Source organism: Phocoena phocoena, chromosome 8 (genome assembly GCF_963924675.1).
Source record: "Phocoena phocoena chromosome 8, mPhoPho1.1, whole genome shotgun sequence".
NCBI lineage: Eukaryota > Metazoa > Chordata > Mammalia > Artiodactyla > Phocoenidae > Phocoena > Phocoena phocoena.
Genome location: NC_089226.1, coordinates 109,968,681 through 109,981,345, shown reverse-complemented (window position 1 = coordinate 109,981,345; position 12,665 = coordinate 109,968,681). Strand labels below are relative to the sequence as shown.

At 65.6% G+C, this 12,665-nt stretch overlaps 1 protein-coding gene across 1 annotated transcript; it reads left to right on the top strand.

Annotated features, from left to right (window-relative positions):
- Window positions 1-297: 297 nt before the first annotated feature.
- Window positions 298-11,992, top strand: B4GALNT4 (beta-1,4-N-acetyl-galactosaminyltransferase 4). Its single transcript, XM_065882507.1, has 20 exons — window positions 298-448; window positions 3,313-3,416; window positions 3,798-3,893; window positions 3,973-4,068; window positions 4,144-4,234; window positions 4,313-4,413; window positions 4,578-4,645; window positions 4,838-4,916; window positions 6,114-6,180; window positions 6,311-6,445; window positions 6,538-6,647; window positions 6,766-6,866; window positions 6,944-7,044; window positions 7,125-8,016; window positions 9,840-10,141; window positions 10,302-10,455; window positions 10,596-10,668; window positions 10,769-10,922; window positions 11,271-11,397; window positions 11,869-11,992. Exons 1-20 carry the CDS (start codon window positions 298-300, stop codon window positions 11,990-11,992), a joined length of 3,126 nt encoding a protein of 1,041 aa, XP_065738579.1.
- Window positions 11,993-12,665: the final 673 nt, after the last annotated feature.

Sequence of the window (12,665 nt, the reverse complement as noted above, 5' to 3'; positions counted from 1 at the left end):
GCCGGGCCCGTTTCACGGTGGGTAGCACCGCAGCGTGGATGCTGCTCCGTCCCGCCGAGGCCCCCAGGAGCTTGGAGCCCGAGCGGCCAGGCGGGGCCGGGCGGGGACACCGCCGGCAGCCGCTCCGCCGCCCACCCCGTGCCCTCGGCCAAGGGCAGCCCGGGGCCGCGGCCGCACCCTGGGGCCGCGGGCGGCGGACAAAGGACCATGCAGGGCCGGGGGACGCGGCGCGGGGCGCGCTGGAGCTGGGGGCCGCGGCGGCGCCGCTGAGCGCGGCCCGGGGCGGAGACGGCCGCGATGCCGTGGTTCCCGGTGAAGAAGATCCGCAAACAGATCAAGCTGCTGCTTTTGCTGCTGCTGCTCACCTGCGCCGCGTGGCTCACGTACGTGCACCTGAGCCTGGTGCGCCAGGGCCGCGCGCTGCGCCAGCGGCTGGGCTACGGGCGAGGTACGGGAGGGGGCGCGCGCCCTGGGGGCGGGGGGCGGTGAGGGTCGCGATCAGCGCGGGTCCCGGGCCCTCCCATCGCGCCCAGGCCCGCCCGGAGACCCCGTCCGCCCTTCCCAGCTCGGCGACATTGGGGCAGGGGGCGCGGTTCGGCTCAGCCCGGCCAGAACGCCGATGACGTCAGCAGTGACGTGCGCGACCCTCTTGGGGAGCGTCCCCGAACCCCGGCGGACGCCGGGGTCTGGCCTGGAGCGGGTAGTGAGTGACGGGGTTCACGGTGGGCTCCTGGGGAGATCTCCGCTACCGGGCCCTGCATGCTGGGATTTCCGAGAGGCCAAGTCTGGCTGCGCCTCCGACACGTGCCTGCTTAGCAGAGCCTCGGTTTTCGCATCTGCTGGGGAGGGGCAGAGACCCAACCTCAGGACGGAGAGAGAGGGGACTGGCGGGAGGGAGCTGACCCTTGCAGTTGGAACGCTTCCTGGAGGAGGTGCCCTAGGTAAACCTGTGATCAGGGACTGAGACGCTTGTGTGTTGAGGCGGGGTGAGGCATGGGGATAGGGATCCAGCTTGGGGAGCACCGAACTGCCTGGAGTGAACTCTCCCAGGCTCCTCGAGCTCACGCTCTAGTGGGGACAGACAGTGAACCCACAAATCAGGTCCTGGTGAGCGATGTGGGGAAGAGTTGGGGAGGAGTCCTGCCACTTTAGCTAGGGGGATCCCAGAGGGCCTCTTGGAGGTGGTGACTTTTGACACACACTTGGAAGAGGAGGAGTAGAGTGCTGGGGGGGGGGGGCGGGGGGGGCGGTGATGAGAGAGAGAAGGAAGCACCTCAGGGCAGGGATGGTCCCAGCCAAGCTGCTCCTGGCCCTTCTCAAGGAAGAGAGGTGTCCTTAGGATGGGTGGTGAGAATCTTGCTTCCCAAAGACTCAGAACCATGATCTTGCCCCATGAAGTCCTGGGCCACCCCACCAAGGGGTCCAGAGTTCCCTGTTCAGCCCCACAGCTGGCACCACAGACACCCCAGGCCAGGGGTCACAGGCTTGTCCCACCCCACCCCACCCCCAGAGTCCACGCATCTCACAGCTACCACACCCTCTAGGGGCCCCCAGCACTGTTCAGTCCCTCATAGAGGCCCCCCAGCTACCATCAAATAAGGCAGGACCCCGGAGCGTGACCCAGTGACACAGACGTGACCAGCCTCCTGCTCAGCTGCCCTGTGGTTTTCTGAGCAACCACAGTCCTCCCTAGCCTGACTTCCCGGGCAGCCGGCGAGCCTAACTCGGCAACCGCGAGGGGGCGGAGGTGTGGGAACCCCACTTCTGAGGCCTCCTCTGCTCTCAGCTGGACCAGCGAGGAAGCTGTACTTGCTGCTCCTGGGTGGGCAGGAGCTGTTCAAGGTTATGGAAGATCAAACCCCCAAGCAGCTCCTGCCAGGAGCAGACCCAGCCGGGGCTCTCGCCCCCCGGGGTTGCAGCCCCACCTCCTGTCCCGCTACCTGGGCTCCCACCAGGGCAGGGCTTGTGGGAAGCTGAGCAGCTGGACATGTCTGAGGCCCTCCTGACTGTCCTGTCAGCACTGTGTTCACTCCCACCAGAAAGGCTACCTTCCCGGGGTCCAGCAGCCAGGAGGCAGGAGGCCCGTGTGGATCTCGCTGTGCTGGGGCTCAGCCCCTGCAGGACAGTGATGGCATCCTGGCTTGGGACCCCACTGTGGAAGGTTCCCAGTACCCACAGAGTTACCTTTGTGGGCAGGCAGCATCAGGGCCAGGCTGTGGGGATTTAGGGGCTCACCTCCCAGCTGGACAGGTGACAGTGACTGGGGGGGAGAAGCAAGTGGGCAGGCACCACCGGAGCCTCACAGGCACGAGACCGCAGGCAGCCCCCTCCCCCAGAGAAAGGGCCCAGGCCAACTGTGTCAGTCCAGGAATCTAGCTCCTGGGGTCTGGATCGAGGGACGGGCACAGACTTTGAAGGCCAGGCTTGGCCCTGGAGGAGAGGGGTTCCTGGACTGGGGGTCCCCAGATGGGAGCACCAGGGGAGGCAGACGTGGCACACAGTGAAGCCTTGCCTTCGGAGGCTCAGATCCCAGGGTATGGAAGCCCAGGCCCACAGCTTAGGGAGGAGGTCTGGGAAGCAGAGGGAGGCAGGGGTGTGGAGGTGGTCTGCCCCAGGCTTGGGGAGTTAGGGGGGTGCCAAGCTCTAGAGGTGTCCACAGAAGGGATCCCCAGGGGGACAGTCTCCCTCCGGGGCCGCCTTGGCCCCATGTCCTCTGGAAGCTGGACCAGAGTGCCAATCCCTCCCCTGCCCAGGTGGGTACCAGGGCTCCTTTGGTCCTGAGCCCTGGCCTCAAGGGCAGCAGGTGATGTGCCGGGGCTGGCGTAGCCTCAAGACCACAGTGCCAGCTCACCTGACAACAAGCTCCAGCACTAACCCTTGGCTCTCAGTTCTGGTAAAGGAGTCAGACACCAAACACTCCAGCACACAGGAAAAGTGCTGAGGGCACAGAGCAATCCTGGGGGCCTTCTTGGAGGCAGAGTCACTGATGACAACAGCCCCACGGGTGTGTGTGTGCAAGCATATGTGCTAGCATGTGCACACACATAACTGCTCCCTCATGCCAGTGGGGGCTGGGAAAAGCCAGGTGGGGGACTCAGGCAGGCAGGGGCCGTCCCCACGGAGGTGGGATGTGGGAGAAGGGCCCAGCCGAGAGCACTTCCAGCTGTAGGGTGGGGCATCGGGTAGCATGAAGGGGCAGACGTGGGGAGGGAGGGCTTCAGTGGAGACACCACTGGCCATCCTGACCCCAGCGGCAGGGGCTGTGGCCTTGGAGAGCCTGGACCCCAGCCCCGCCTCATGTGCCGCCCACAGATGGTGAGAAGCTGAGCGGTGTGACAGATGGCCGGGGCATCCGGGCTGCACTGTCCACACAGAGGGCAGAGGACTCCAGCGAGAGCCGTGAGGAGGAGCGGGTGGTGAGCAGGGCTGTGGGGAAGAACACCACAGCACACACGAGAGCCAAGGCCACTCCTGTGCCGGTGGCCTCAGGACCTGTAGGCCGTGTGCACGGAGGACACAGCGGCACACTGCTCCACCACGGAGCATGGCCCCAGCCTGGGCGGACGCATCTGGTGCACGTGGGGTGGCCAAGGGTCTGCTCGGGTGGGTGTGCACGGCCGGGGCGTGATGGAGTCAGGGCTTCGTGGCTGCACGCGGAAGGGATCTCTGTGAAGTGAGCCGGCGGGTGTGGCGGGCTGTGTCGCGCTCTGTGTCTGGTGCGCGTGCGTGTGGCTGTGGGGCTTCTTCCTGCCCTCACGTTCCTCAGCTTTGACCCTGGTGCCCCTTCTCTCCCGTAGCCCGAAGGTCGGGACCCAGACGCGCTGTTTCCCTGGGGGGCTGGAAGGCCACTGTCGCTCAACCTCACCCGTCAGGCGCCCTCGTGGCGGGAGGAGGTGAGCTCTGCTCAGTGGCTCGGCCTTGGGGAGGGCCGGGGGCAGCTGTGCAGAAGGTAAGCCCTCCTCCCACCCCCAGTACAAGGGGCAGGTGAACCTGCACGTGTTCGAGGACTGGTGCGGGGGCGCCGTGGGCCATCTGAGGAGGAACTTGCACTTCCCGCTCTTCCCTCATGTGAGTGCTGGGGTGGGGGGCGGCCGGCCCGCAGGTGGGCGGGGGCCTTGACGTCAGAGGCCGCTGCCCCCCCAGACTCGCACCACCGTGAAGAAGCTGGCTGTGTCCCCCAAGTGGAAGAACTACGGCCTCCGGATTTTCGGCTTCATCCACCCGGCAAGAGATGGTGCGGGGGGACGAGGATGTTGGGGGGCAGGGTGTCATGAAGCCCCCACCGACCCCTGAGCCCTGTCCTGTGGCCTAGGAGATGTCCAGTTCTCCGTGGCTTCGGATGACAACTCTGAGTTCTGGCTGAGCCCAACCGAGAGCCCGGCGGGTGCCCAGCTGGTGGCCTTTGTGGGCAAGGTACCCCCACGCGCCGCCCAGCCCCTCCATCCACACCCATTGTCTTCGTGGGCCTCCTGCGGCTTGGTCACCTGTCCCCTCCAGCTTCTCAGGAGTGGGGACTGGATGGGGCTGGTGCCCCAAGGAGAGGGTGAGCCCCCTGTCCCTTCTCTGTTACCCTCCAGACTGGTTCGGAGTGGACAGCACCCGGAGAATTCACCAAGTTCAGCTCCCAGGTGTCCAAGCCCAGGCGGTGAGTGACTGTGGGAGTGTGTGCATGGGTGTGTACCCGTGTGTGTGTCTGTGTGTGAGGACTAGGTGACACGTGCGTGCGTGAAGCCGCTGTTGCTGTGCTGCCCCTCAAGCCCCACCTCCTGTAGGCTCCCCATCTGTTTGGGGCTTCTGGGGCATGGCGGGCCCGCCCCCTCACTCCTCCCGTCCCCAGGCTCATGGCCTCCCGGAGGTACTACTTTGAGCTACTGCACAAGCAGGATGACCGCGGCTCGGACCACGTGGAAGTGGGCGTGAGTGCGGCTGCCCTCTGAGGGCTTCTGGAGACCCCACCTCCCCTGCCCTGCCCTCCTCTTTCCGGCCACTCCCCGCAGGACAACGATGTGGACCCCGCCCGCCTCCCCCAGAGAAGCTTCCCATCTAGCTGACAAAGCAGGTGCTCAGGGACGGGGCTTGTGCTCACAGAGGAAGCGACCCTTGAGCAGATTCTTGAGAGCTGAGAGACATTCACAGGGAGACCAGTGGGGAGAGAATCTGGGGTGCAAAGATGAATTCCAGGTCTCGAGAACAGCAGAGGAATGGAACCACCTGGAGTCTTCTGGAACTCCAAGCAGTCTGGTGGCCAGATCCAGCAGGGCTTCCTCCTAAGGATGAGGCAACTGGATCTGCATTTCGGGGAAAACCCTCTGGCCACTGCCTGTTGGGAGGGATTTTCGTGGGTGGCCATCCATCGGTCCCTGAACCAGGGAGGTGGGAATAGAAGAGGTGGAAGGTCCAGGGGAGGGGGGGCGGTGCGGAGGGAGATGCCCAGCGACTGAGAGCCTGAGCCTGGCTGGGTGTGGGGTGATGACCAGGGTGGGCTAGGGGGTGGTGGGAGGTTGCAGGTGTCTGGTTTGTGTGTGGTGGGTATCACGCCGGCTCAGCTTAGCAGAGGGCCCAGCCTGCAGATGCAGATTTGGGGTGATCTTGTGGAAGCCGGGGGAGTGACTAAGGGCCCAGGATGAGCTAGGAAGGGAAGAGGGCCTGGGACAGCCCCCAGGAAGCCCAACATGAGAGCGGTGGGGGAGGGAGAGTCTGCAAGGGAGACTGGGAAGGCACAGCCACAGAAGTGGGGGAAGTGGGGATGAGGAGGTCCAGCGGGGAGCTGGGGGGCCAGCTCTGACCTCCAGAAGGGCAGTGGCTGCAGAACCGGGGGGAGGTGGGGGCAGAGGTCATAACCAGAAGGTCCGGAAGCACCCAGGGTGTCAGGAAAGGCATCCTCACCTGCCTCCAGGGACCCCAGCCTTCTAGGCCTCTCCAGCTTCCCTGCTGTGCCTTCTCAGGACCACTCTCCCATCCACCCCCCCACCCCAAGCTTCCTGCATCCGTGAAGGGGTTGCCCCTACTAGTTCCCCAGCCCCACGTCAGGGAAGATTCACTCCCCCCTGACCCAGCTGTGTTCCCACCTTGACCCCCGTCCTTTGGCCCTGACCACCCTCTCCAACCCCCAGTGGCGAGCCTTCCTGCCGGGTCTGAAGTTCGAGGTCATAGGCTCTGCTCATATCTCCCTGTATACAGGTGCGGAGCCCAGTGCCTCTGGGGAAAGGGGAGGGCTCCTGATGGGCGGTCTCTTTGGGGTGGTGTCTGGATATGGGTGAGGAGGGATCTCTAGGAACTCCTGGGGTCCCCACACGTCCTCTGCCCCTAGATGAGTCAGCCCTGAAGATGGACCACGTGGCCCACGTGCCCCAGTCTCCAGCCAGCCACGTTGGGGGGCGCCTGCTGCAGGAGGAGCCCAGAGCTGACATGCTGCGGCCGGATCCCCGAGACACCTTCTTCCTCAGTGAGAGGAGGCCCCCCGGGGTGGGGTGGGGTGGGGGGCGGGGTGGGGCAGGGCAGGGGTTCCAGGTCACAATGTGACCACGCCTCCCGCAGCGCCTCGGGTGGAGCCCTGGAGTCTGGAGAATGTGCTGGAGCCCTGCACCTACGCCCCCACCTACGTCGTCAAGGACTTTCCCATCGCAAGATACCAGGGACTGCAGTTTGTAAGTGCCTCTCACCAAGGTCTTCCCTGAGACCCAGACCTCCCTCTTCCCAGGGTCCCCGGAGCCTCCTCCAGGCCCTCTGGAAGACGCCCCAACCTGAGCCCTCTGCCCGCCCCAGGTGTACCTGTCCTTCGTCTATCCCAATGACCACACACGCCTGACTCACATGGAGACGGACAACAAGTGCTTCTACCGCGAGTCGCCGCTGTATCTGGAAAGGTGGGTGGGTGGTGCCCAAGGAAGAATGGGCGGGACCTCGGCCGAGCCTCGTCTCTGACGCCCCGCCCCTGCCCCAGGTTTGGGTTCTACAAATACATGAAGATGGACCGGGAGGAGGGGGAGGAAGACGAAGAGGAGGAGGTGCAGCGCCGAGCCTTCCTCTTCCTCAACCCAGACGGTGAGTGCCCCCCGCGCCCCCCACCCCCTCAGCTGGGCCCGCCCTGGCGCGGCAGCTCACCCCACCCGCGCTGCCCACAGACTTCCTGGATGACGAGGACGATGGGGAGCTGCTCGACGGTCTGGAGCCCACCGAGGCGCCCGGAACGCAGGGCGGCCGCCGGCTCGCGGCCCCCACCGAGGCCCTGGCCACTCCCGCCCTGCCAACGCCTCCCGCCCTCCTGGGCCGGCCGACCCCCCGGCGCTCGCGGGCGCTGAGCTGGGCCGCCCGCCCCCTTCCCCTCTTCTGGGGCCGTGCCCCTCCCCCCCGCCCAGCAGCCGCGGCCGAGCGGCCCCCGAAGGTGTATGTCACGCGGGTGCGGCCGGGACTGCGGGTCCCGCCCCGGGCCCCGGCACCGCTCAGCCCACACGGCCCTCCCCGGCCACCTTTCCCTGGCGTCTTCCTGCGCCCCAGACCCCTACCCAGGGTGCAGCTGCGCGCGCGCCCACGCCCACCCCGGGCTCGAGGCCACAGGACCGGCGGCCCCCAGGCCGCAAAGCTGAGGCCCCCGGCCCCGGCGCCGACCACCCAGGGGAGCCGAGAGGGCCAGGCACGCGAGCCGGAACTCACGGCCCCCACCACGGACTCGAACTATTCGTCCGAAGCGCAGCCCGTGACCTCCTTCCTGAGCTTGTCCCAGGTGTCCAGGCCACAGCTGCCCGGGGAGAATGAGGACGACGAGGAAGGGGCGCAGGGCGAAGAGGCTGCGTTGGAGGACAGCGAAGAGAAGGCCGGCCCAGTGCGCGGCCGCTGGCGCGAGGACGCTATCAACTGGCAACGCACGTTCAGCGTGGGCAGCGTGGACTTCGAGATGCTGCGCTCGGACTGGAACGACCTGCGCTGCAATGTGTCGGGGAATCTGCAGCTGCAGGAGGCCGAGGCCGTGGACGTGGTGGCTCAGTACATGGAGCGGCTCAACGCGCGCCATGGAGGGTACGAGGGAGGGGCGCGTGTGGAAAGGGACGGCCTTGGCCTCCATGGGACCCTCAGACTTCCCCAGGGTTTAACGGGGCACTGCTCTGGGAATGGTACACACCCCCCTCCCCCCCTGCCCCCCCGGAAGTGTCTTCTCACCCTTCTGGGGCCCCTTACTGCTCAGGGCCCCCGTCCTGTGCTAGGAGCCTTTCTCCCATCACCCAGGGCTGGCTCCCCTGTCCTGCACCTCTAAACCCCACACCTATTACCTTGGACCTGGACCTGAGGATGGATCTGAGCCACCCAGGTCTCTCTTCCAGATAGAGACACACATGAAGGTCAAGCTAAGAACCCCTGGATCCCTCTCCCCACTGGCACCTCGCTGGCTGGGGTCTTGGTCCTCAGGGGAGGGCTCAGGGTTCCTGCCCCACTGGCCCTTCTGGTCTCCCCCAGGCCCCAGGAATCCAGTCTTGTCTCCACCCCAATCAGGTATGGGGGTTGGAGAGTGGGGGCCCCAATTTGACCTGAGGGGAGGCCCTGAGGGGTTCTCAGAGCTGTGCTGAGCCCTTAAGTAGGGGCAGGACCTGCAGAGACAGGCAAAGGCTGGCCAGGAGGCTGGTGGGCAGAGGACAGGCCTCATGGGCCTTGAAGGCCAGGTGCAGGAGTCATTCTTCTTGCCTCTGATACACACAGTTTGGAGCAGGACGCAGGTTTGGCCCATCTGGTTCATAGACGAGCGTATGGCTGTGTTGGAGAGGAGGGGGTGGAAGGGGGAGCCCATGACTGACAGGCTTGGTCCAGGGCAGCGATGGCATGGCCTGGACCCTTGGCAGGCGCTGGGGTAGATTGATTCTAGGTGGCTGAGAAGGCAAGCCTGCGCTTGGCTCTGAGCTTCCTGAGAGCAGCTCATCGTCCCATGGGCATGAGGGGGTCTGTCCAGCAGAAGGGTCATGGCTGCAGCCCCACCTTCCCTGAGCCGTGCAAGGGTGTGGGTGGCCCCAAGGAACGAGAGCACAGACCCAGAGCGTTTGGGGCAGAAAGTCCCTGATACTTGAGAGCATGGTGGGGATGGGCAGGGGGTGAAGGGAAGAATCTAGACCCCTGGGAGGTCACACCGGTAGGCTCCGATGGTGAGGGATACTGGCTGCAAAGGTGGAGTGGGGGGACGTGCGGCAGAAGGGAGAGTGACCTAGTCAAGGGCAGGGCCCTATCTTCCCAGGCCAGCGCTGGGGAAGAGCCAGCGGCGGAAGTCCCGGAGGCTTCTTCCCCAGAGATCAGGGCAGCCCCTGCGCTGGTTCTGGGGGGGCAAAAATGAGGCTTCTCAGAGGAGGCACCCAGGACCTTGGAGAGGAGGGCAGGGAGCCTGGGGCGAGCATCCAGGCAGGGGACACCTAGGGCAATGACCCCACGGGAAGAGGCAGCTTGCGTATCTAACCTGAGGGGGTATTGAGGCCACAAGGTAGACACTGTTTACCGGCTTAGAATTCAGACGTCTGAGCCTCGGCCTGTGGGCCGTGGGCTCCCCTAAAGGTTTCTGAGCGTGCAGCTGTGGACAGAAGTGGTGGCACCGAGGAGAGGACTGGCCTGGGCTTGGGGACGCCTCCCTTGTGGGCTGCCCCACGGAGAGGGAGCCCCGGCGTGTGGGCCTGCCTTCTGAGAAGGGGAGCGCCCCAGCAGGCCTTGAGGTGTGGTGGGGGACGGGGGACGTGCGGCACCCCACCCCACGTCACCTGAGTGGCCACCTCGTTTCTGCGGCTGGGGGCGGCTTGTGGGAAGAATGGGGTTGGAGTCGTGGACGCGGCTTCGGAGCCCGAGGGGGCTGACTGGGGCCCACCCCACAGGCGGTACGCTCTCCTGCGCATCGTGAACGTGGAGAAGCGCCGGGACTCCGCGCGGGGAAGCCGTTTCCTCCTGGAGCTGGAGCTCCAGGAGCGCGGCGGGCGCCGGCTGCGCCTGTCTGAGTACGTCTTCCTGCGCCTGCCCCGGGCACATGCCAGCGACACAGATGGAGATGGGGAGAGTCCTGAGCCCGCTCCAGCCGTCTCCCCAGCCGCCTCCGCGCACCCCGACGGCCGCCCGGAGCTCTGCCGGCCACTGCGCCTGGCCTGGCGCCAGGATGTGATGGTGCACTTCATCGTGCCAGGTGCGTGGGAGTGGGGCTGGCCGGCCAGCCACCTGGGATTGTGGGGGGGTGGGGGGCCTTGTCCAGCAGGCCTTATGGGGAGGGGGGGAGTGCCACTGGTCCTGGGCAGGGTACCGCCAGGTCGGGTCCAGGTGGGTTCAGTATCCCCATCCTCCTCCAGTGAAGAACCAGGCGCGCTGGGTGGTACAGTTCCTGGCAGACATGGCTGCACTGCACGTCCGTACAGGGGACTCTCGCTTCAGTGTCATCCTGGTGGACTTTGAGAGCGAGGACATGGATGTGGAGAGGGCCCTCCGCGCGGCGCCACTGCCCAGGTAACGGTGCCCCCCACCTCCCGGGGAGGGTCAGGCACAGCTTCCCTCCTCCCGGACAGGCATGGGTTTTCCTGCCCCCGCCCCCTGCCCCAGAAATGGGTGGCTATGACTTCCCACCCCATATCCCCTTCCTCCCCCAGATACCAATACCTAAGGCGAACCGGGAACTTTGAGCGCTCCGCGGGGTTGCAAGCTGGAGTGGCCGCGGTGGAGGTGCGTGGGCAGGATGGTGTGGGTGGAGAGAATGAGATGGGGGAGCGGGGGGGCCCTTCCGGAGGAGAGGGCGAGGCTCAGACCTCCCCGCTGTCTCCAGGATGCCAGCAGCATCGTTTTCCTCTGCGACCTGCACATCCACTTCCCCCCCAGCATCCTGGATGGCATCCGCAAGCACTGCGTGGAGGGCAAGCTAGCCTTTGCGCCTGTGGTCATGCGGCTGGGCTGCGGGAGCTCGCCAGGGGACCCTCACGGTAATGCCCTGAGTGCCCCTCGGTAACGTCAGGGGTCCCACCCATGCCAGGGCAAAACCCGGGCCCCCGGGGGCCTCCCAACCCACCACTTCCACTCCAAGGGCCCCATCAATGCCCCTTATAACGCCTGGGACTCCTTGTGGCCTCTAGGACCCCCAGAGTGCCCAGGACCTCAAGTCCTCCCCCCAGTAACCCCAGGGCCATGCTCGGCCCCTAGGAACCTTCTCCAACACCCAAGTCATGCACAGGCCTCCCAGGTTATGACCAACACATTGGAGTGACCCTGAGAGCCCTCCTGAGGAAGGGGTTGCAGGACCTGGCGTCTGAAGGGCACCCCATCCCCGCCAGGCTACTGGGAGGTGAACGGCTTCGGCCTCTTTGGGATCTACAAGTCCGACTTCGACCGCATTGGAGGCATGAACACCGAGGAGTTCCGGGACCAGTGGGGAGGCGAGGACTGGGAACTTTTGGACAGGTGACCACCTCCCCCCAGCGGAGACTGCGACTTCCACATCCTCCGCCTGTGGGTGGGAGGGGCCTCACGAGCTGACGGGACTCTGCTTTCCTCCCCCTCCGACCCCCAGATCTAGGCCTAGAGAGCTCCTTGGACCCCACCCCACTCCCCTAAACCCCTTCCCAGCTCCAGGATCCTGCAGACTCAGGGAAGCCCTTGAACCAGCTCTGCCCCCAGACCCTGCAGGCCTCTCCTGGGTCCCTCTCCTCTTGCTGGGCTTGGACAGTAGTGGAAGCCCTGACACCCCAGGCCCTGGACCAGAGGCGTGAGCTCTTCCATTCCAGCCCACCCCCAGGGTTCTGTAGTCTAGGGGCAGCCCTGACAGGCATGCCCTCCCCCTGCAGCCCCATTCACCCCCATACCCCCAGTCTGGATCACCCCCCAAAGGTCCTCTGGGCTGAGGGGCAGCCCTGACTCGCCCTCCCCACCCAGGGTCCTGCAGGCAGGGCTGGAGGTGGAGCGGCTCCGAGTGCGGAACTTCTACCACCACTTCCACTCCAAGCGCGGGATGTGGGGCGTGCGCAGCCGCAAGGCCGCCCGGAAGGAGGCCCCTTGAGGACCAGCGACCCCTCCCAGCCCCGGCTGCTGTCCTGCCGTGGCAGCTGGAGGCCAGGCTCTGAGCCTGGACCCTGGGGACCCAGCGGGGCTCATCCGGGGGCACAGCCACCACCCGTGCCTGCCCCTCTCTGGCCCCCCAGGCTGCTGCCCCCTCTGTGGCCACCCCACCTCCCCCCAGAGAGGCGGCCGTCGTAGCCGGCGGGGCCTGGGCTTGCCCCCCACGCACTGTGCGATGATTTCTGTGAAATTTTGCTGTAGCAATGACATTGTTTCAGGATTTCCAAGAGTTTTGTCTGTTCCGTTTTTTATTCAGAATGAAATGAAATATTTTTTTTAGTTCTGACTCATCCTCTGGGCCTGGTTCTCTTGAGAGGGCAGAGGTAGGCCCGGGCGGCAGCAAGAGACCCTGCACCCGCGGTGGCCCTGGGCACTGCCTGCTGCTGACTCCCTTTCCTGACCTGAGCTGCAGCCGCCGTGCTGACCGCACCTTTCTCCACCCTCGAGACCACTCACCTCTTCCCGCACTTTCCCTTTGAGCTTCTGTATCGGGCCCTGGAGGCAAGGGGGTTGGGGACCCTTCCTCACCACCCTGTGCGTGGAGCCGCCAGTCACCAGCGTGGCATGAGGCCTTTCCACCTGCGACCGTCTGCTTAGTCCCCTTTGTTGTGAAA

Excerpts from the sequence above, each read along its gene's own strand:
- B4GALNT4 (XM_065882507.1), top strand. The coding sequence starts at position 298 with ATGCCGTGGTTCCCGGTGAAGAAGATCCGCAAACAGATCAAGCTGCTG. Across the intron at positions 3,417-3,797 it reads GCCGTGAGGAGGAGCGGGTG|CCCGAAGGTCGGGACCCAGA; the intron begins GTGAGCAGGGCT and ends TCTCTCCCGTAG. Across the intron at positions 11,398-11,868 it reads GACTGGGAACTTTTGGACAG|GGTCCTGCAGGCAGGGCTGG; the intron begins GTGACCACCTCC and ends CTCCCCACCCAG.